Source organism: Callorhinus ursinus, unplaced genomic scaffold, assembly GCF_003265705.2.
Source record: "Callorhinus ursinus isolate GAN/ISIS: 27379988/994484 unplaced genomic scaffold, GSC_fseal_2.0 scaffold32, whole genome shotgun sequence".
NCBI classification, from domain to species: Eukaryota; Metazoa; Chordata; class Mammalia; order Carnivora; family Otariidae; genus Callorhinus; species Callorhinus ursinus.
In genome coordinates, this window is record NW_027397094.1 from 6,906,650 (window position 1) to 6,930,016 (window position 23,367).

Consider the following 23,367-nt stretch of genomic DNA (forward strand, 5'->3'; position numbering starts at 1 on the left):
GGGGGGGGGGCGTTTCTGGGCTTTCTCTAAAGGACCGATTCCCTGCCACCTCTGCAGAGCCCCCACGCCGTGTTAACCCAAAGCTATCAAGCACCACAGCACATGTTGTTTCATGATGAAGAATTCCATTGCGAAACCTCTCGCTCACCCTCTCGAATGTGTCCCCCCGCCCCCCGCAGGATCGTGAGAATGCCCGCAAAATCCATGAATTGGCAGGACTGCCGTTCTTTGAAATCTTTGTGGATGCACCTCTAAACATCTGTGAAAGTAGAGACGTGAAAGGCCTCTACAGGCGAGCCCGAGCCGGGGAGATCAAAGGTAGGAGCGCCAGCCCCGCGGCCCCTTTGCCGGCAACCCTGTGCTCTCGAGCCTTCGTGCTCCGTCTCCAGAAACCTGTCTGAAGTCTCAAGAACTGTTTTCCACGGTTGCATCTAGCACGCTCAACTTTTTATCGAACCACAGTATATTCAGTATGTCCACGGGCCCATTAACACGGGGCCTGGTGTTTTGCGAGAACTGTCACCTCAGCCGGAAGCCGTCAAGTTCAGGTCCCTGAAATGAGTGTGTTATCCATGAGTGTGTGTCTAAGGGGAGGGTTCCAGAGTTTTTTCTTCTTCTCGTCTTCCTTTGGATTCTAGTCAGCTGCAGAGGGCTTGGTCCTAGCCACATTTTGTTGATAATTTGGGGGCTTTCTATGTTGAAAATAAAGCTAGGTAAATATATACAGATATATATTTACCTATGGCTAGAGGTCAGGGACAGCTGATGACCTTTTCTGGTCTAACCTGAATTCTCAGTGTAAGGCGTTATTCCAACACGGGTTAAACCCTACTGTTCAGCAGGCTTGTCCCATTGGTGCCGATGTGATTTTCGCCCTCCTGATTTGCAGGGTTCACGGGTATTGATTCTGATTATGAGAAACCCGAGACCCCCGAGTGTGTGCTGAAGACCAGCTTGTCCTCAGTGAGTGACTGTGTCCAGCAGGTGGTGGAGCTCCTGCAAGAGCAGGTGGGTGGACCGGGGCGCTTTTTTGTTTTTCTTAATTGCATAAAGTCACAATAGGTCATTTATTTACCAAAGCATTCTTGTTACAGTTTTCATTTCAAATTGCTACCAATTCTGCTTCCTTTCAGAACATTGTACCCCACACGATCATGAAAGGCATCCATGAGCTCTTCGTGCCAGAAAACAAACTTGACCAGGTCCAGGCTGAGGCCGAAGCTCTCCCTTCGTTAGAGATTACCAAGGTAGGACGGTGCGGGCTGGCCCCGGGAGAATTAGGCTTCATCGCCATTCGTTATAATCTGTTTACAATCACTCGGGATAATAAGGAAGGTATGGATAAGGGAAATGCAACGTCCCTAAAGAAAAACACTTCATTTTTGCTTTTTTTTTTTTTTTTTTAAAAAAACCTCTTGCCAAGCAAATCTCTCACCAAGAGCTGCCACAAGGTAGCTGGTCAGTGCCAGGGGCAGAGGCAGACTGGGCAGGTAACTTCTGTTTTGCAGAGGACAGCATCAAATAGTAGTCATTATATCTTCAGTTATGCCAAAGTGCAGGCATTGGGCAGTATCCATTTGTTGGTGGCTGCTGAGAAAAGTTTGTTCAGAATGCAAGTTTAAAAAAAAAAAAAAGAAGGGCGCCTGGGTGGCTCCGTTGGTTAAGCGACGGCCCTCGGCTCAGGTCATGATCCTGGAGTCCCGGGATCGAGTCCTGCATCGGGCTCCCCGCTCGGCGGGGAGTCTGCTTCTCCCTCTGACCCTCCCCCCATCTCATGTGCTTTCTCTCTCATTCTCTCTGTCTCTCAAATAAATAAAAAAAAATCTTTAAAAAAAAAAAAGAATTCAAGAGTTTTTTTGGACAATCAAGAAGGAATTTGGAGAAAACAAAGAGCCACCCTGATCTAAAGTGATAGGAATCTTTCCGTGCTCTGCAAATCCCATTCTTTCCTAAGGAGGCAGAGTCCAGCCTCAGGAGAAGGTGTAGACCCTTTGGTCCCACTGATTTTACTTCCTGGAATGCGTAGGCTGCAGTCCCACCAAGTGCACGGCAGATGCCTTTGGCGTTGTATGGGTATTATTGGTCCTTACCAGCTGATCAGATCTTCATTGGTAACTTTATCTTATCCCTTAAAAACCTTAAAACCAGAGTAAGTTGGGAACCTGTTGCAGCTCATTCATACCTCTTTGAAGAAGGCATGGCAAATAGATAAGCAGAAGCCCCTGACCCTACAGAAGAAATTCTGAGTACTCCAGTGCTCCAGGAGCATGAGAAGTACACAATTATAATTACAGTGTGGAATGATAGTTCCAATAACAAAATGGGCTGCAGGGAACAGAGGACCTTCAAATAATCTCAGCATTGTTTTGGTTGTAGGGATGGCAGGAAAGGTCAGCACAGCCGTGACCCATGCTTCGGGGTTTAAAGGATGAATAGGAACTTCAGGTGGGGAGGAGGTTGGGCCTGGGAGGAGGTAGAAATCTCTACATCAGCCCAAAGGGCCAGAGCTTGAAGGGCTTTCAGTATCATGCTAAGAATTGTAGACTTTTCGAGTCAATGATTTGCCAATTTCAGTCAACTACCTAGTACATTTGGTGAAAATATATAGCCCGCCCAGAATTTTTGGAGGGGGGGGGGAAGGAAAGCATGAACAGCAGATGTTAACATAGTTGTCCATCATGAGGCTCTCTGCACTTCAATTTTAGATCACCACTCTCGGGTAGGAAAGTTCTAGCTCAAGCTTATCTGGCCCCTTGATCGAGGGTCGGCATCAAAACGGAACACTTAACACATGAAAGGTTCTGCCTTCATTCCTCTGCCAGCTGAATGAGAAAGGTCTGCCCTGGGGCCAGATGGCTGGGAAAGAGAGCTTATGGAAATGTTCACCTGCTTTTGTGTTTTGCAGCTGGATCTTCAGTGGGTCCAAGTTTTGAGCGAAGGCTGGGCCACTCCCCTCAAGGGTTTCATGCGAGAGAAGGAATACTTGCAGGCCATACACTTTGATACCCTGCTGGACGGTACGTGCTTTTTTTTGTTTCTTACTCTTCATTGTTAAAGAAAAAAAATCGTGCTCAGAAATATTCACAGGAACAAGAAGTGTTCATTCCTGGTATTAATTCTTGGTTCATACCTCTCACTCTGGAGATACTTAGGTGATTTATGGTGTGTCTGATTCTATTATGTATAAATTCCATTTTTAGGATTTTTTTGGGGGGTGCGTTATCCTCAAAGGATTATTGACTATTTGAAAGTAAGGAACTGAAAATCGAAGGTTTTACTTGCACACAAAGCCAAGAGAAAGTTAAGTCTGTTTCGCTCTACTTGCCTGGATACTCAAGAGTAGAGGGCGATCGGGGGCCTGTTGGTTGCCAGCTGCTGGGACCATCATGGGGCAGCAGGGGTGAACTTAGAGCACGGGGCTGACTCGCAGGGGCCCTCTCACCCCCGGGGCCGCTGGGCCACTGGATGCTCTTCCTGCCCTTCCATGCGCTGGATCCTCCAAACCCTCCCGGGGCAGCGCTAAGTCCGCCCTCTGGGCACAGGCCAAATGACTTGAGAGAGCTGATCTGGTCCAGATCGGAAGCATGTGTTATTCAGAAAACTTCCGGCCCCTTCTGTGATCATTTCCTTCCCAGAACGGCCTGAGCTTGTCAAATGGAACTTGTCTGTTTCAAGCCCCTGAGGAATGGCTGCTAGTGGGGGGAGCCGGGTCGGGGAGGGGGTGGAGGGGGGGGTGGGGGAGACGACACACCGAGTCTGAGACACCGAGCAGGGCTTCAGACCTTTTAGGAAGAAAGATCAAGGCAGATAGTCTTTCTTGGGAAAAGATGTTCATGGCCCGGGCTTGTGACTCTGCCTAGGGGGATAAAATAACATTCCAAAATATAATTGGTTCCCTTATGGCTTGCCTTAGCAATAATAACCATACCTGTACAGCACTTGCCCATCTGCAGAGCATTTTCTCAGGCGTGATTTGCTTTGATCAGGCAGCTATGATCACCCCCCTTTACAGACGAGGAAGCTGATCCCAGCCTCAGTGCTTCTCTGGTCCAAGACCAGAGACCACAATCTCCTGCCTTCTGGCCCAATGCTTTCCCTACCGGGCTGCTCTCCTGGCGTCCGTTCGGATAGAAGTTAGAAGGTCAGGACATCTGTACAAGGAAGGCTGACACTTACTTTGATGTCTTAATTCTGACACGTACGGGACACAGGCTGTGTTAAGTAAATGTCACAGGATGCCGCAGCCAATCTCGGGCAAGAGGTTGACCCTGAGCATCCCAACCAGAGCTGTGGCTAAAAGATGAGCGAACCACATGGGAAGTGAGGGCTCTGTTAGAGACACAGCGTTGTCACCTGTGACGAGGACTTGCTCCATAAAGGAAAGTGCCAGGGGTGCTGGGTGTGCTTGTGGAAGAAGTCAGGGGTCCTTCACCCGGGGTCTAGGACTTCAGGGTGGGGGTACACAAACCATCGTAGAGTAGGCAGAAATCCTTTGTGGTTTACGAAGGGGAGAATGGGTGTTTTGCTGGGTTGAGAGTTCTTAGCTTTTGATAGATTCTTAAAGGAGTCTGTGATCCAGAAAGATGCAGGACAGCGAATGCCATAATAATCTATCCGGATCATTGAGGCACGTCTCGCCCCCTCCCTCTCACGCCCTTTTGATTTCATTTTATGGTGTTCTGCAGTTTGTAAAACACGTCGGTTTTCTTTTTCTTATTTGGTCCTCGCTACCAAGGACGAAGCCCTTGGTACAGGCCTCCCTGCCCAGGCCCCCCACGTGTTTGCCCCCGAAGCCCAGCAGCACGGAGCTGAGGGAGGTCACTCCCCCATTAATACTGGACTCCCGCTAGCTCCCTATTCCTACCTGCTCATGCAGACATCCCAGTTCTTCCGAAAACTCACACCCAAGCGCTTGTGGGTGTTCTCAAGGGGGTGTTTCCTGTGCCCCCGAGTCAGGCCCACGGCCATGGGCCTCTTGCCGCGTGCATGCGCGTGGCTCTCTGCACCCACGGAGGTGCAGCCCCTGCCCGTTCACTCCAGCCACTACTGTCCTCGGACCCCGTAGGCCTGTGGCAGCTCACAGACTCTCTGTCAAGTGGGAAGGCAGACGTCCCCCTGCTCTGCGCGAACCCCAGCTGAGGACTCTTTAGCAGTTGCTGGTTCCCACAGCGTCAGGGAACGGGAGGGAACAACCCTGTGAGCTGAACCCGGGCCTTTCTTCTCCTGCGGTTGCTGGGGTGGCTCCACCAGTGGGGCTTAGGACCACCAACCACTAATATCATAGTGGGGCACAGTGTGAGCTGTGGAGCCGAACTGGGTTCATGGGCTAGTGATCTGCCATGAACCTGGGGCACCTTACTTAACTCTGCGGGCCTCAGTTCCCTCATACGTAAAATGGGGCTGCTAATACCAGAACCTACCCCACGGGGATGAGGAAAGTTTAAGGAACAACTGGTCCAGTAGTAAATGTTCCCTATATTAACACCCTCCCCCCATACATGAAAAGACGTCAAAGTCGTGAAGGCTCCCCCATAGTTACATCAGTCTGGAAGTAGCGCAGATAAGATGTTCATCCGTCAGCCAACAAATATTTATCGAGAGTCCTCATATGCCAAGGTTTGTTCTAGCAGCTGGAGATAGAGTGCTAATGAAGACAGATGTGAGCTTTCGGGGACAGACAGTACAGCCCGTTTTCTGGAAGTACAGTGGGTTCTTCTCCCCATATCAGTAGTTGTCAAGCCTTTTTTTTTTTTTTTTTTTTTAAGATTTTATTTATTTATTGAGAGCGAGCAAGCAGGGGGCAGGGGCAGAAGGAGAGGGCCGGAGAGGCTTAAGCCGACTCCCCGCTGAGCACAGAGCCCGACACAGGGCTCGATTCCATGGCCCTGAGACCATGACCTGAGCTGAAACCAAGAGTCAGATGCTCAACCGACTGAGCCCCCCAGGCGCCCCTTAGCCTTTTTTTTTTTTTTTTTTTTTTAAGCCACATCATTTGTTATGTCCGTGAACTCTGACGCAGTGTATACAGCAGATGAAAATGGAGCTGCTGCTGTGGAAGGGGTGGGCTTGGCCTCCCTCGCACCTGGAGAGCAGCCCTGAGCATGTCTGGAGGAAGCCACTTAACACAGTTCTTACCACACCATGAATCTCCGGGGAGAGCTCCCCTCGATGGCTTTTGGGCTGTGTAGACACAGTTAAATTCCAAAAAGTGATATATGTGTATCTCAGAAGGTCGAACAAGATCTCATTCATATGGATATCATTTAATTTTAATTAGTTCATGAAAGTCATGAGTCACCACTGACTGAAAATCTGAAATTTCTGGAGCCACAGACGTGTAGCCATCGTCATCTGCCATCAAACAATTGCACATCTCGTGATCACCTGCATTCTGCAGGCAATATATATATTTTTTAATTTGGACCACGTCTCCCAAAAATACTTGGTTGGTTTTAATTTTTTCAAAGGTTCACATTTCCCCTTAAATTAAAAAGCAAAACAAAGCAAAGAAACAAACAAAAAAACTCAGTCTACTCAGTCCAAAAGCAAAAAAAAAAAAAAAAAAAATTTTTTTTTAAGTGTTTCTGATGCTTACACAACAGGGGTTACTCCCTCTATCGCTCAAGGATCTACTTTCATTGGTTTATTATATCACTTTATTTCTCAGTGGATATCTAGTTTGGAGGCTGTCACAGACCCTCCAGTCATAAATATCTCACCTAAGTTAAAAAATGGAACCTCGAGCTCATGTTCTTGCCTGGTGGCTTCCAAGGAGAGTCACGACATGGCGACCTCATGAGACCTGACCGTTTGATGACAAGTCCTTCGCAGCTCTGAGTTGCCAAGGGGGGCTTGAGGGCTTTCCATAGATAACACCAGCATTTATCCAGCACCTAATGTGTTCTGACCCCAGCGTTTGACACAGGGTATCACATTTAATCCAGATAACACTACTGTGAAGATATATTGCTCATATGAGTAAATAAGTATTGGACAGGTTAAGTAACTCAACTTGAAGCCTGGATTCAAATCCAAGTTATCCTGGCTGTAGTTCTTGTACTTACTCTGCTAGGTAGACTTTCATGTCCTCTAAACATCTGGGATTCTAGAACGTTCTAGAGCCTTTACATATAGTTTGCTATTACACCTAGCAGAGCCTGGTTTGGAACCATTGGACAGTAGTTATAACATGACATATTTGTGTAAGAGACCACTTTTTGCTGCAGCTGGAGGTGCTGCTGACATGTGTTATAATTATTTCAAAACAGATAATATCTGAGTAATGCTTCTGGATTGCACTGAACATCATTCAGTACAAATTCTGGTCTCAGAAGCCTTTTGCTGTTATATATTCTTCAGAGCAGTAGCAAAGAGCACAGTATATTTATACGTTATATGCGTGACATTTTGTAATAGGAATCTGTTCCTTGACATTGTTGCTTTAAGATTATTTTGGTGGAAAGCTGAAAACATGTTTCTTAATTGTGTTTGTATTTTTCTAGGCATGGTCCTTCCTGGTATGTACTTCAACTTTCCAAGTAGTTGAATTATTATAATTAGATAGTTAAATTAATTAGAAATGGTTAAGAACATAATTAAAAAAATCCAAATGATCCAGTTGGAATTAACAGTTCATGATCCAATCAGTTATAATAGAATAATAATGCTACATTCTTCTGTTGATCAGAGTCCAAATAACGGGAAATTTCTGGATCAGATGCAGCTGTTGTTTATAATGTCCTATTTGGCTGACAAAAGTAAACTTGTTTCTAAATTATTGTTGTACATTTTGTCCCCGAGATTTAAAAAAAATTATGATCCTTTCCGCTAATTACTTCTACTGGTCCTCATTTAATTCACAAATCTAGGATTTTTTTCTACTGCATTTATAAAACATTTTTAATCAAGGGATAAATCAATTTTAGATGCAATTTGAATGGATGCACCTGGTTGGATTGTGCATGATTATATTTTGTGGTGTGATTATGCATGAATTTAATTTCAAGCTATAGTGATTGATAGTTATAGAACTGAGAATAAATAACGTTGCTATGACTGTAATGGAAAGGTAAAATTGTGAAGGTATCATTTATCTTTGGTGTTGTTTCCATCATTGTTGTTTCCCTTTAAAAAGCCTAGTTAAGCTCAAAGCCATGATGAGATACCACCCTACACCAGTCAGAATGGCTAAAATCAACAACACAAGAAACGACAGGTGTTGGCGAGGGTGTAGAGAAAGGGGAACCCTCGTGCACTGTTGGTGGGAATGCAAGCTGGTGCAACCACTTTGGAAAACAGTATGGAGGTGCCTTAAAAAGTTAAAAATAGAGCTACCCTATGACCTAGCAATTGCACTATTAGGTATTTACCCAAAGAATACAAAAGTACGGATTCAAAGGGGCACATGCACCCCGATGTTTCAAGCGGCATTATCTGCAATAGCCAAACTATGGAAGCAGCCCAAGTGTCCACTGACTGAGGAATGGCTAAAGAAGATGTGGTGTATACCACATCATATATTATGGAATATTAGCCATAAAAAAGAATGAGATCTTGCCATTTGCAATGACATGCATGGATCTAGAGAGTATAACCCTAATTGAAAGAAGTCAGACAAAGAAAGACAAATACCATGGGATTTCACTCAAATGTGGAATTTAAGAAACAAAACAAATGAACACGGGGGAAAAAAAAGAGAGAGGCAAACCATAAGAGACTCTTAACGATAGAGAACAAACTGGGGGTTGCTGGAGGGAGGTGGGTGGGGGATGGGCTGGGTGGGGGTGGGCATTAAGGGGGGCACTTGCTATGATGGATACGGGGTGTTGTATATAAGTGATGAATCACTGAATTCTAGTCCTGCAACTAAAAAAAAAAAAGCCTAGTTAAGCAATAAAATGTGATTTCATTTTTGCTTCGGAACAGTCCTATGCAAAAGTTGTGTGTTGGACCAACCGTGGACTCAGCACACAAGGCTTTTCTGCAAAGTGAGGCAGCCCGCTGTAAGGCAGATTTCCCCAGAGCTGCGGCACACAGTGGGAAAGGCTGAAAGCCCGAGTCGGGGCTGAAAGCCATGGAGGATGCCTCAGCTGAACGTGACACTGTCAGATGAGTTCCCGCAGCGGAAGAGTTGAGGGAGGTGGTAGGCCAAGCTGCTCGTCCTGTGTGGAGTTGTAGCTCCGGGTAGATGCAGTCAGTTGGCATCATTACTCAGTGGAACTCCTCTGCCTCCCCCCCCCACCCCCCCCCCCCCCAGATTGGCTCTCTTGACCACCCATCAGGAAGGGCTGTTTCCCCAGGGCAGGGTTTCCCTCAAGGCCAAGAGGAACATGGGTGCGAGGCTACCTCGGGCAGGAACCTAGTAGACCAAAGGAGGCAACTGCCACAGGAAAATGGTGTTGGCTTTGCATTTTGGTTTTACTTGATTTTGGTCAGGTCACTGTGAGCAGTGTGGTCAGTAACCCACAGAACACATGGTTTTCTAGTCAGATCATCAGCACCCTTGAAGGCGTTCCACTTGGCTAGCCTCTCTCCCCTTTCCTCAGCTAGACTTCGGGGTGGGTTTCATGATCTTTGATGACACACCTCCCGTGATAAAGGGCTGTACGGTACGCCCCCACCCCCAGCAACCCAGGAAGTGTGGATTATTCGTTACCCCATCTCTCAAGTCGGGAAACTGAGCCCAGAGAAGGTGAACTGAGCCCCCAGAATGCCTGAGCTTTTGAAACAAAGAAGTCACTTGAATGTCAAAACCCATGACTTCCTGTGCAGATACCTTACTTGTGGTTTGCAAGGGCTCCCCGGGGCACTGGGGGGGTGGGTGGGGATCACAGGATTTTGACAGGATTTCTCTGTCCCCTGCAGTTGCTATCTCTATCCTGTGACATTCTTTACACTCGAGTAACTTCTGGAGAGTATGTAGAAGGTGCAAAGTGATGTGCCCGGAGACGGGTTTCATAGCTGACTCAGATCTCAGATCTTTAACCCCATGAGAGGCATTCCAAATATTGGATTTTGAAGTTTAGGTTTGAAAGACTTCATTAACCTGTGGGACATTTCCTCCCATTTGTTTCCTGTGGAGTTGAATGTTTTCCTTATTCACGTGCTCTCGTTCCTTTCTGAGTCTTGAACTTGGGAATCCCCCCAGATCTCCCTAATCTTGTTCAGTGTTGTACGCTGACGGCGTGCCCCGTTTTCTCATGTATGACTAAAGCAGAGAAACGGACATAGTTGGTGGACGTCAGGTGCCGCCGCAGAAGGGGGGACACAGCTGGCTCATTTCTTTTACAGTATCTGGCCTCATTAAGAAATTGGATGTTTCCAGAAAGCCCAGTTGTAATCTTTGAAGCCCCAAACTGAAAAACAACTACATCTTTTAACCATTTTCCCTAGAAAACATTTTAAAAAGTCCTTCTAAGAAACCCCAAATAACTTCATATTCACTTTTAAAAATGTGTTAAAGACAAGCTTTACAAAGTGACATCACTGTCACTAGTTATTGCCAGTTATCGAGCCCAGCTCTAACATAATGGTGCCCTTGAGGGGTTGTTGGCCCCACACAGGAGGAGCCCCCCCATGACTCTACTTTTGATTTATTAGTCAGGGTTCTCCAGACAAACAGGGTAGGGTGGACAGATAGAGAGGGAGAGATTGATTTTAGGGAATTGGCTCACACAGTTGCAGAGCCTTGGCAAGTCCGAGATCCGCAGGGTAGACTGGCAGGCCAGAGACCCAGGGAAGACTTGTAGCTCAAGTTCTAAGTCTGTGGGCGGAGCTCCCTCTTCCTCCTGGAAAGTCGGTCTTCTGTTGAGTCCTTCGACTGAGTCTGTGAGGCCTATCGCCTTATGGAAGACACTCTGCTCTACCCCAAGTCTACTGTTTCAGATGTTCATCTCATCTTAAAAATACCTTCAGAGAAACCTCTAGAACAACGTTTGACTGAATATCTGGGCACTGCGGCCTAGCCAAGTAGACACATAAAATGAGCCCTCACAGTTTCTAGGTCAGCTTTTAAGTAATTCTCTTGCCTCTTCCTTTGAGGTCAAGCGGGTCCTAGGCATGTGTTGTAGCTGAAGATGGGATGAGAAAATCTCTGAACAGCACATCCCATACCCTCCAGTTTGTTGTGTTGTATCCTGAGAAACCAGAATGGCAGTTTACTTAAATTCCTTTTAAAGTAAGACACTTAGCCTAAGGGGGAGAGGAGCTCACTCCCCACAGTAAGTGCGTGAGCTCTAGTAAATCCACTTTCTATGGTTTTACCTCGTCTGTGTTTTTTGACTGATGGTTCTCAATTGCAATTGAGCTCGCAAGGGCTGTGATCCCAGAGAAGTCTTTTCAATACCATTTAAAGGTGATGCCATGCCTGGACCACAGGAAACAGACAACATCAGGAGGACTCCTTCTTTGGGGCCCTACTCCTTAGTGTTACTTGTCTGATTTTTTTTTTTTTTTCTTTTTCAATTCAGTGTGTCGGTACCACAGTTAGAGCCTAAAGAGATAATCTAAGAGACTGGCCAATGTTGTTACAAGGTTCGTTTCCAAGAAAGACTAGAGGCTTTTGTTTGGCCAACCTTCATTGTGTGTAATCGGGTTTTTAAAGATTTTAAACTCTCTGGTATGTTGAGGTCAGGACCAAGCTTTCAAAAGGGAACTCAGAAGGGAGATGCCCCCTTCTCATCCCCCAGATTAGATCACTCACTGAAGCCACCTCCGTGATTTGAAACTCGGCCCACTTTTCACAAATGCCCCATCTCTTGCATTGAGAAGCCTCTCGAGGACTTATTGTAGACTCTCAGGAAATTGGTGCCGCCAACACAACCGTGTAGGATTTAGGCCTTCGTTGGCTTTGCAGGAAATGTTTGGAATGGACGTTGTGCACATTTGAGTCATGCTTCAAGGAGGGCACACCTTGCATCCCATGCTCACTCATCACGTGGTTCCTTCTCTAGACGGAGTAATCAACATGAGCATCCCCATCGTACTGCCCGTCTCTGCGGATGATAAGGCGCGGCTGGAGGGGAGCAGTGAGTTTGTCCTGACACATGGCGGACGGAGAGTGGCTATCTTACGAGACCCTGAATTCTACGAACATAGAAAGGAGGAACGTTGTTCCCGCGTGTGGGGGACAATGTGTGCAAAACACCCCCATATCAAAGTAAGTGGAAGGGCTTTCTTGATCTCTTTCACTTTAGGACAAAAATCATTCCTTTTTATTCCTTCATGAAGGACTTAAAAGAAACACCAGGGTCAGATGGAGGAATGCATTTCTTTTTTTAAAATCAATTTATTAGAGAGAGAGAGAGAGAGAGAGAGCGAGCGAGAGAGAGCATGAGCAGGGGGAGGGGCAGAGGGAAAAGGAGAGAAACTCAAGCGGACTCTGTGCTGAGCGTGGAGCCCGACGAGCAGCTTGATTCCACGACCCTGAGATCATGACCTGGCTGAAGTCAAGAGTCAGACCCTTCACCAACTGAGCCCCCCAGGCACCCCCTGAGGAATGCAGTTCTAGGGCAGGTCTTGCAGGCTCTGCCTTCAGAGATCTTTAGATAGGGGCAGAGAAGTGTCTTTTCTGTTTGGGAGCTGCTCTGAATGAGTCACCGAGTCCTCAGATGCTGTGATGGCTGGCTCCCTCCGCTAAATGGGAAACAACCGGACTGGGGCGATAGTTGAGTCTGGCATCTTGAGTAAAGGACAGAAATCAGAGCCATAGCTAGAGCTTGTGGCACTCTCCATCTTGGAAATTCACTGGGGAAGCACGCATTCCTTCATCCAGCGTGGGTCCAACCTACCACTGGAGAGAGACTCAGAGTGCATGCCTCGTGGTCAGTGACATCCTTTTAGTAAACAAAAATCAGTGCAGAGCACAGACGGTGGCAGAGTCTCCAGAGAAAAAGAGCACATTGTCATCAGTGGGTATTTTAAGATTGAAAAATGCGTTCATCTGATTAGGATTGTTTTGAGTCTATCCTGCCTAAAGGCAAAATAGGCTAAACCTCCTCAGATTCCTTCACAGCTTCTACTTGGTGCGGGTGGGGGTGGAGAGTCTCATGGAATTGCTGGGTGTGGTCCGTTTCCCATAAAGGAAAGTATGTGAGATTGAATGCAAAAGCCATCCCTCGCCCAGCATGAGAACATTAGGGTTGAAAGTTTTAAAAGGCCGTATAAAAGGAGGGGCCAGACTCAAAATAACCCCAGGATCTCTTCCAGCCCTGCGCCCCTACAAAAGATGTTTGAGTGAGCCTACTGGAATTGGTTGGGCAGATGTTGGTTTGGTCTCGTTTGTTTCAGTTGTGACATGTTGCAAGGGAGGAAGGGCTTTTCCAAGGCCTCTGAACACAAGAGGTGAATGAGCAAAGCAGCTTCTCATTTGATGGACACAATCATCCACCTTGTAGCTGAGCATCTTGATCCTGCCTCTGTTTCATCTACTCCCTGGTCCTCATGGTCTCGGGTTGGGTTCTGATCTTCTGTCAGTGACCCGGAGGGGGAAGAGTGACCCTGCATCCCTGTTCCAGAGATGTCCCCTCTTGGGGCCCGTTGTCCACCTCCACTGTGGTAGCCCTAAAAGAAACACCTGAGGAAGCTCTCGAGACTTAATTTCTTTTCATCTTTTCGTCAGTTGGAGCTCAGAATTTTTCATAGAAGCCAGGGAATACGGTGCTGTGACTCGTGGTCTTGGTCATCTGGTCAGTGACCGTCCCAATGAGGTCGTTAGAGGGACTCTGCAAACATTCCCAGTGAGCTAATGGCGAGAAATGGGCCATGGATAACCTGACAGAGGAAGGCACTCAGCGTACACACCACACCCAGAGCGTGACGCGCGTCCACTGGACGCACCGTACACACTACACACCGTTTACAGGGCAGGGACTTTTCACTGCCCCTTTTTTTAGCACCTTGAAATTTACAGTGAAATTTACACTTAAAGGTGTTCTTCCCCCGCCGCCCCCCCCCCAAAGTAACCCCTTCCAAAAGTGGCCGTGGGCCTTGTTGCATTTCCAGTGGCCCTGGGAGTACTTGGCTGGGTCAGTTCTGGGGGTTGGCGCTGAGCGCTCCCTGTGAGTCTGTGAAGGTTGGGATCCTGGCGTTAGAGAAGTATTCAGGGCTCTTTCCGGGCTGGCTCCAGCTGCAAGCGCCTCACCCCATCTGGCTGCGGCCGAATCCTGGGCGTCTTCCTCCTCCCCTGTTCGCTGGGCCGCCGAGTCCTGGCGATTCCGCCCTGCGCCCCGCACCCCCCCCCCCCCCCCGCCCCGTGTCCTGCCTGACTCCGGGCCAGCCTCGTCCGTCTCGCCCAACCCTTCCCCGGCTGGTCATGCTCCGTAGTGGGCCAGCGTGTTGTCCTCTCCTGCTCCTGCACGTGCTGGTCCCTCAACCCAGACACTGTTCCTCCCGCCCCTGCCACTTCCCCGGGCTGCCACCCTGTACCTCCTTTCTCTCCGTGACCTGTAAGCGTGACAGGGGGTGCCTTCTTTATGCTCCCAGAGCACTTTGCCCTTGTGCGGCCCCAGCTCCTCCAGGTTTGTCGCCTGTTCAGCCTTCTGCCCGCTCGGGAGAGGAGGGGCCGTGCCGCTGGGTGGGGCCTGAGCTGCAGGCCGAGCTCCGGGGAGGCAGCAGGTGCAGTGGGAGGAGCAGCCTGGCTTGGGGGTCCTGGGCGTGGCGTCTTGGCATCTGGCAGAGCCTGTGCGCCCTTGAGCGCTGACGCTTCTCTCGTCTGCAAACGAGGCGTGAAGCCCTGTCCTCTGCACCTTCCTTGTCGCCCCAGAACCTCCAGACCAGGAGGCACAGCACAGACATGAAGGGATGTTCTCCACGGGGACCGCCTCAGTTTTCTGCCTCTTGATCCTCATCTCTGAACCCTTTCGTTGTGACCCTGCTTGCCCCGAACCGGCCGTTTCTCACTTCCTCCCGGTTTCCTGCCCACTCCCCGTCCCCTTCCCATTGCGACCCGTGTGCCTCCCCACACTCAGCAGCGGCTCGCGCTCCAGCCCGTGCACCCCGCCTCCTCCCCAGGCTGTGTCTGTGGGGCTCCTCAGCGCAGCCGCCCCGTCTTCGTGCTGGAGTCTGAGCTCCCCCCTCCTCCTCCCTGTGATTCCAAGCGCGGTTGCCCTCTCACACTTCCTTCCACTCGCCGGAAGCCCGTCCCCCATTTCTGTCTGTGCGCCCAGGCCCGCAGACTCTCTCCAGCGGTGCCCCCCTGGCTGCCTTTTAGCAGGAGGCCCAGAAGGAGCTGGGGACCCTTAGGCCAACAAAACCTGAGAAATGGGGCAGAGCCACGGAAGCTGCCTTCCTCGTAGTAGCGAGAGCTCCGTTCTGGGGAGAGTTGGGCCATCTTGGGGAGAGAAATGCCCTTTGCCTCTCCCCATTTCAGAGATGCCAGAAGCAAATAGTTCAGCGTTGTTCATCAGATAGGCACATTTTTTAGGCTGAGTTGTGAACCAAACTGGACAGACGGCGCCTTCACCAACAGAACAATATAGCGTGGACCCCTAGCGTCCAGCCTGAGTTACTGCACTCCTAGGGATTTGGGCTGTCTCCACAGTTTATCCGTCGCCCACCTCTGGGCCAGGAGGAGAAAGCAAATGCACAGGTACGGGGATTTGACAGTATTCTTATTAAGTGATTTTCCTCCCTCCATCCCACACGGCCGTGTTTTTCCTTTCCGTTGCTGTGACGACCCCTCCCGCCGGGCTCACCCTTCACGTTTGTGGGGCCCAAGGCAAATGAAAGCCCACATTCCATATTTAAAAGTTACCTATCGAACTAACAAACCGTTAGATAAAATGTGTTCTGCCCTCCTACGTTAAGAATACCCTAGAAGGTCAGGTTCAAATTTAAATTCCGCACCAGAACATGGTGTTGTGTGACGAGTTGGCTCTCGACCTGCCACGAACCCTCTTTCCTTCTCTCTGCTTGGCCTTGTCCTGTACCAGGAGGGCGCCCCAGGCCGGATCGCTGGGCTCCGTCCTCACGCCCCCGCAGACTCCCCTGCCCCGGCCCCTCCCCAGACATAGGGCTGCCTCCCCGGCTGTGTGGTCCACCCGGAAAGACAGGCTGCGAGAGGAAGCGTGCGGTTCCTTGTCACGGTGTGCATTTTCTGTTCCTCACTGTCCCCCGAAGTCACTTCAGCAGAGACTGGGTCTTGACGAGTGAGGGTGTTAACGGTAACCTCTGCGCTTTCTTTGAAGAATCTTACAGTTTTAGATTGTACATTTAGGTCTTTAATCCATTCTGAGTGAATTTTTTTACAGGGTATAAAATAAGGCTCTTTCTCTTTGAATGTGGGTACCCAGTTTTCTCAACACCGTTTGCCAGAGAGACTGTTCGTTCCCCATCGAGTGGTCCTGGCGCCCTTGTCAAAGATGATTTGAGAAAAATAAGGTTTTAGCTACTTGAGTCTGTGCTTAGCCTTGGATGTGGATTTGGCAACATATTGCTGCTCTTTGGACATTTTCTTTTGTTTTCAAATTAGAGGTAACAAAGAAGGATGTTTCTTTTCAGAGTTTCCTTAGAAACTGTGCTCAGCAATAATGAACCGGTAGAAAACAACTTGCCTGATTTCCCCCGGCTTCTCTATTTTGGGTCCTTACTGAAGACAGTCTAAGACACATCAGGCTGTATGAGGGATGTGCTGGCGGTGGTTCGCAGGACACTGGGGGTCCCCGAGGCCTTTCCACAGAACGCCAGTCTCAAAACTCCTTCGTAATGCTGAGACATCCTGTGCTGTCTTCACTGGGCTGACTCTTGTACTGCCCGTGCCAGAGCAACGTGGGCGAAACTCCTGGCCCCTTGGACTCAAGACGCCTGGCTCAACTTGGGTCGTCCCCTCGACCCCAAGCACTTGCAGTAAAAACAGGGCCGGCTTCAGTTAAGAATGTTCTTGATGATGGGGAGCTTGGGTGGCTCAGTTGAGCGTCCAACTCTTGATTTTGGCTCAGGTCATGATCTCAGGGTCGTGGGATCGAGCCCCGAGCCGGACTCCCCGCTCAGCGCTGGGCGTGTGGAGTCTGTTTGAGATTCTTTCTCTCCCTCTGCCCCTCCCTCCCCTGCTCACTCTCTCTCTCTCTCTCTCTCTCTCTCTCTCTCTCTCTCTCTCAAAAAAAAAAAAGTATAAAAGGGTTGAGACCAAAAAGTTTGAGAAATACTGTGTTAGAAATGCTTAAGAATGGAAGGCGGTTCTTCAGGCTTAACCCAAGGTTGGTGTAGGAGAAAATGGTTTTCAGATACACTAGAAGTCGACACTCATCTCCAAGAACTTTACTCATGGTCTTTCTAGATGGTGATGGAAAGTGGGGATTGGCTGGTGGGTGGAGACCTGCAGGTGCTGGAGAGGATACGGTGGAATGACGGGCTGGACCAGTACCGGCTGACGCCTCTGGAGCTCAAGCAGAAGTGTAAAGAAATGAACGCCGGTACGTAGACTGCCTTGTGTGCCTTTGCCAGTCCTCCCCACCGTCTGATTATAGAATTCGAGATACCAGGAATCTGCCATCTTTATAGTTTCAAAAAGCTGGAAGCCTCTATGGATGTGTGTACTGCTACGGACTGGAGCAGTTTAGAGCTGAAGTACATCCACATATTGGAATAGGGTGCGGCAGTTAAAAATAGGCACGGACACCGAAAAATACCCAAAGTGTATTTCTTCAGCAAAAGCACACATTGCAGAACAATCTCTACAGCGTAATTTTGGAAAACAAAATACAGTAATTGTTCTTAACACCCTAAGTTACTTCTGTGTCTAGAGGCAGAAGTCTCTGGGGCGTGCGCCCCAAACCGCAGGTGACAGGGGCCTCTTGGGGAGGGAGTTAGACCAAGGGGCGGGAAGATTTTCACTTTTATAAATTTCGAAAAAGAGAGAGAAAAAGTAATGGTGGGATTATAGGTGGTTTTTATATCCTGTCTGGGGCTTTTCTGGATTCCCCACAATTTCCATGATGGATATTTATTTCCTTCATAACTAGAAGGAAATGAAGCCTCTCAGGAGCCCGTCACTAAGTGGAGTAGTTTTGAAGATTTTTTTACAGTGAAGGTGAAATAATGTTTTTACGTCTTTAGGTTGTTAAAACTTTCCCCAGGCCCCAGATGGTGCTGGTCGTTGCTCACCCCCTTGGGGAGCGAGCCTGAAGCAGAGGGTGACATGGGGACTGAGTGGTGCTTGGTGGCAAAGGCCCTGGTAACAGATGCCTTCATTTCCGAGGCAGGCTCTCCGATTAGGGCTTCCTGCCTGGGTGTCCTGTCCGGTCTGGTGGGTGACTCTGGAGTAACCAAGTAACCCGCAAGGACCCAGGTGGACTCCCCAGATGACTTTCGAAAGCAAGTGGGCATAGTGAGTGCCCTGAACAGCAAACATAGCTGTTTCCTTTCTTTCAAGATTTTTAAAAAATTTTTAAGTCATCTCTATACCCATTATGGGGCCCGAACTCCCAACCCCGAGATGAAGAGTCCCATGATCTGCCGACTGAGCCAGCCAGGCGCCCCTTCCTTTCTTTTAAAATTCACGATCTAATTGGCTTTATTAAACAATTCGAGCAAGCAGAGGGGAGCTCCCCCTGCCTTTCCTTTTTTGTTCTTGCGGGCGAGCGACAACGTGCATTTTGTTCAGCTTGGCCTTTGTATGCTCCTGTCCCAGATGCGGTGTTCGCGTTCCAGCTGCGCAACCCCGTCCACAACGGCCACGCTCTGCTGATGCAGGACACCCGCCGCAGGCTGCTGGCGCGGGGCTACAAGCAGCCCGTGCTCCTGCTGCACCCTCTGGGGGGCTGGACCAAGGACGACGACGTGCCCCTGGCGTGGCGGATGAAGCAGCACGCGGCGGTGCTGGAAGAAGGGGTCCTGGACCCCAAGTCAACCATCGTTGCCATCTTCCCCTCCCCGATGCTGTACGCTGGCCCCACAGAGGTGAGCGGTTCCCTGCGCCGGGCTGGGGGCCTCGGAAATGGGGGCTCAGGCTTTACTTAAGAGGAGCCAGGGAGTCTCTGCGCTCCTTTTCTCTCATGAGCAGATTCTGGAAGCTTCCAGTCTCTCTTCTTTATCCAGCTTCATTCTGTTTCCATTTCGTATTCGTAAGAACGCCAGAAACACCGCCTCAGACCCGTCACGCACTGCCTTTGGGAACGTGGAGCTGACGTGTGAGCAAGGAGGGTAATGCGGCTTGACTGAGGCTGTAGGGCAGACCGTGTTGCGCCTCACACTCAGGTCCCGAAGTTTCGGTCACTCTGCCTGGTTCACCACACACGCCCGTGAGCGCCCTTGGAAGGGAGCATTCGTCTCTAAAAGCTCGGTGTCCCCCCCTTTTGTCATAGCACAACGAGCCCGCCAAACGGATGCTCTCCGTCCCGTGGCTCCAAGTGTGTGGGAAGCGTGATCAGTTGGAAGGGTCCCAGCGCTTTGGGGGTACCCCAAACAGTGTTTCGGAAATGAATTCTCTTCAAGCAGACCGCAGCGCCAGGCCCCCTCATCCTCTGTGTTTCTCGCTGAGCTTCAGACGGGGTCATTCATTTTGAAATGCCAGTGTCGTGTTGAACTAGAATCAGTGTCTTCGTATAATCCGCTCATTATTGGCAGTCGGGTAATCAGACATGTTGGAATTTGTAATTTCCTTGAAACTGTGATCTATTCCGAATAGGGAGGGACTAGAAAGTAAAATTCACATGTCTGAGTGCTTCTGGTCCATGTGCCTGTCTGGAGGGGTGACTAGGAGACAGAACCTCGGGTTCTAGGAAGCTGGGGTGAGGTGGGGGGAGTTCGTGTCTAGAGCTCCTACTGCCCTCCGTGGTGGAGCGAGCGTGAAGAGCACGGGGTCTCGGACACTCCACTGACGTCCTCCAGCTATCGGTCGATCCTGGATTACTTTTAAAGCAGAACAGAGGCGTCTCTGTAAACGGGGACCCCCGAGCTGGCCAGCGGTGACCCGCATCTCCCTTGCGTGATGTTTCCTAGGTCCAGTGGCACTGTCGGTCCCGGATGATTGCAGGGGTCAATTTCTACATCGTGGGCCGGGACCCTGCGGGCATGCCCCACCCTGAGACCAAGAAAGACCTGTACGAACCCACTCACGGAGGCAAGGTCTTGAGCATGGCCCCGGGCCTGACCTCGGTGGAAATCATTCCATTCCGCGTAGCTGCCTACAACAAAGCCAAAAAAGCCATGGACTTCTATGACCCGGCAAGGTAGGTTTCCAGAGGAAGATTCTTTGATCACCGCCTGTACACCGTCTGTGGAGGGGCATCTCCACATGCTCCCGGTGGGATGAGAGGTCCCTAGAAGGCCGAGACCTGGTCTTACATGTTCCGTGCCCCCCCTGAAGTGTAGCACGGCCCCTTGCATGTCAGCGGATGGTCCGTCAGTAGCTCTCTTTCAACAAGTCTTCCTTGAGCAGGTGTTAAGGGACAGGAAGCCAGCGTAGCAGCAGGGGGCATGCCCGCGGACAGAGCAGGCACCCAGGCGGCGTGGAGCGTGTGGCTGCCGTCACGCCCGCCGTCACGCCCGCCGTCACGCCCCCTTCTGCTGCAAGTTCCTTTACTCAGGAGTTAGTGAACTGCCCACTCCCCGCGGCGAAGGAGAAGATAGGGTCTGAGCCTCGTCACCTCAGGCAGGCCTCTCTGGGGGCGGGGTGACGTCCCCGCTCTGAGCTCTGTGTGGCTGCCCCGTGACAGGCACGACGAGTTTGACTTCATCTCGGGGACACGAATGAGAAAGCTGGCCCGGGAAGGAGCGAACCCCCCAGACGGCTTCATGGCGCCCGCAGCGTGGGAAGTCCTGACAGACTATTACCGGTCCCTGGAGAAGAACAACTAAGTGCCCTCCGGCTCCAGAGTTTCTTCTCGAAGTGCTCTTGGGTTCTCTTTCCTATTTTTGTGATTAGATGCTTTGTACATGATTGCTTCTCAGTGACTGATTTCCATGTTTTATAATGGGGTAAAACTTGTGTCTATAATTTAAAGTCAACCTCAATAATATGTAAAAGAAAGTCCGAATGAAGGCCACCTCCTAGCAGGTGCACGCAGTACTGTTATTTCAGAATGAAATTGTGTTCTCTACTGCATCTGACTACGTAGGTCCCGGGTTTGTGAACGCTTTGACTGTGTGTCTTAAGTTTACTGGCCAAGGGGTGAAGTGTATTTTCCAGCTTAAGTCTTGCCCAAGGTCCCCGCAGTAACGGGAACCAGACTGAGCAACCTCTTCTGTACAACTGGCCTGGGGGGGGATTTCTCACCCCCAAACGAGGTGGGGCTCGCGTGAAGCTTCCCGCTGCCTCACCTCCTGCCTCCCGCCCCATCTGCTAAGGGCCCCAAGCCACACCTCGGATCCATGCGACCGAGTTCGGCCGAGAAAGTTTAGGTTATCTAAGAAAGGAGGGCGGCCTTACCGCCCTTGTGTGAAGAGAACCGCAGGTCAACGGTGATTTTTCAGTCGGAGAACACAGGACGCCTTGAGGAACAGACTGGCACCCACGGCTCAGACGATCCGGCATTGTTTGTGGTGGGAAGTTAATTTTTCTCCTCTTTGCTGTGGTCACTGTGTCCTGGGAGAAGCAGCTCGGGCCCAACCAGTGCAGACCATCAGACTAGTGAGCTGCTGGAATGGGGAAAAGACCCCAGAAGGCCTTCTGTCTCCCAGGGGTCCCCACCCCACGATGCCCAGCGCCTGCTTCGGGAGCGCCCGAGCACGGTCACAAACTCTCACAGTTGGCATCGTTAGAAAGTACTGGTGACACCCGACGGGCCTGCCGCCGCTTGACCTGCAGGCTGGGGCTCCGTCTACCCTGTACGACACAGGGGCTGCCTCTGGCCCGCCTCAGTTGCTTAGCAGAAAAGCTCCTTGCACAGAAGGCACTTAGGACGCAGTCTTCTTGGATGCCAGGAAGTCCAGGGTTTTCTAAACCCAGCGGATCTTAGTGCAGCTGGAGAAAATACTCTTCCAAAGACTCATGCTGTGCTGAGACATCTAACCTCTGATGGCTTTACTTCTTGGGAGGTGATCTTTATACCTAATTCCTTGTTGCTAGAGAATATATGAAGAAACCGCACCTTTTGTAGCTAGGTCTCTCTGGAAGAGACTTAAACTGGAAAGAGAAAACTGTGATTTTTTTTTTTTATTTTTTCCAAGAAAATGCTCATCTTAGCTACTGAAAGTTCTTCTGAGAGTAAATTACACACAGTGGCCACAGCAAAGTGTATCTGCCTTGACTAGTATAGTGCCTATGTTGATTTAATCAGAGGTACGCAGTACTGCCTTTTTAAAGAACAGTGTATTTATTGAAAACATGGGATGGAATGTAGTGCCTTAATCAATATATTTTGTGATTTTTAAGATATATTTAAAACTGCTTTTCTGCTCTTAATAATACTTAGTGCAAATGACTATTTCTATGTACAAGTGACGCTTGTTTTTGTTTTAATAAATTTCTCAAAATGGACGCGGAGTCCTTTCTGCCTGTGACCGTGTGTGGGTCGGCCATGGGACTGCCGAGGGCTTTGTGACTGTATAATTGGGAAGAACAGCAACCCTCTGACCACAATGAAGAGGCTGTGTCCGAGTCACTTAACAACCGCACGGTGGGCGTAGATGTGCAGGGCTCCTGATGTGCTCAGGGGGGCGAGGCTGCTTGGGGGCTCACCGTAGGAGGATGTCACCGCGGGAGGGTCTGACCTCTTTCGTCCTTGCTCCCTTTGCTCAAAGTGCCCCCAGGGAGTGCGCCAGCTGGGCTGGGAGCGGGGTTTTGCTGTTGCCTTGTTTTCCATCCGCTCCCACGCCACCGCCAACCTCAGCCCCGGGCTCCTTTGTCTTGAGCTGGGTACCTGTTTCCACCCCTACTTCCTGTGGCCTGCGGGCACCTGGCAGTCTGGGGCTGTGCTCCCCCCCCCCCCCCCCCCCCCCCCCGGCCGCCTTCCTGCGGTCCTGAAGGCTTCCTGCACGCCCTGCCGCTGCTCCTCATCGGGCAAACAGCCCGCTTCTCGCCCAGGGCCTCGCTCGCTCGCTCCTTCCAAGTGACCATTAGCGGGACCAAGCAGGGCAAGACGTGTGAGGACACGACACACACAAGGGGTGCCCAGGGGGGATGCCAGACCCTCAGGGCAGGGAGAACAAAGCCCGGAAAGGCCCCTGGACGTCGCTGGGTCTGACGATGGCAGACCTTGGCAAAAGTACCAGCGCTCAGGCCCCAGGATTTCTCTCCAGCCTGTCTTCCTTGCACGAAGGAACCAATCCTGGTTACTCGAGGTGAACAAGTGATTTTGTTTTCTCTTTATCTTCCATTCTGGGACCCGGCCGTCAGGGCTGGCTTTCCTGACAGGCACTGGGGCTGCTCTTACTTGTGAAGGTCGGAGGGACCAATCGTGCCGCTTTGCCTCGGATTCTGAATGCAGGTCC

The 23,367-nt window shown here is 50.1% G+C and overlaps 1 protein-coding gene across 2 annotated transcripts in view; it reads left to right on the forward strand.

Annotated features, from left to right (window-relative positions):
• The window catches only part of PAPSS2 (3'-phosphoadenosine 5'-phosphosulfate synthase 2), a 67,546-nt gene extending 45,108 nt beyond the window's left edge, over nt 1-22,438 (forward strand). The window contains exons 4-13 of one of the 2 annotated variants that reach the window (XM_025850919.2): nt 180-318; nt 890-1,008; nt 1,134-1,247; nt 2,906-3,017; nt 7,503-7,517; nt 11,952-12,157; nt 17,273-17,408; nt 18,626-18,894; nt 19,936-20,165; nt 20,652-22,438. In XM_025850919.2, the coding sequence (XP_025706704.1) occupies nt 180-318; nt 890-1,008; nt 1,134-1,247; nt 2,906-3,017; nt 7,503-7,517; nt 11,952-12,157; nt 17,273-17,408; nt 18,626-18,894; nt 19,936-20,165; nt 20,652-20,793 (1,482 nt within the window). In that variant the 3' untranslated portion in view covers nt 20,794-22,438. The remainder of the gene's footprint in view (nt 1-179; nt 319-889; nt 1,009-1,133; nt 1,248-2,905; nt 3,018-7,502; nt 7,518-11,951; nt 12,158-17,272; nt 17,409-18,625; nt 18,895-19,935; nt 20,166-20,651) is intronic. The other variant, XM_025850920.2, reaches the window with a different exon arrangement.
• The last annotated feature ends 929 nt before the right edge of the window (nt 22,439-23,367 follow it).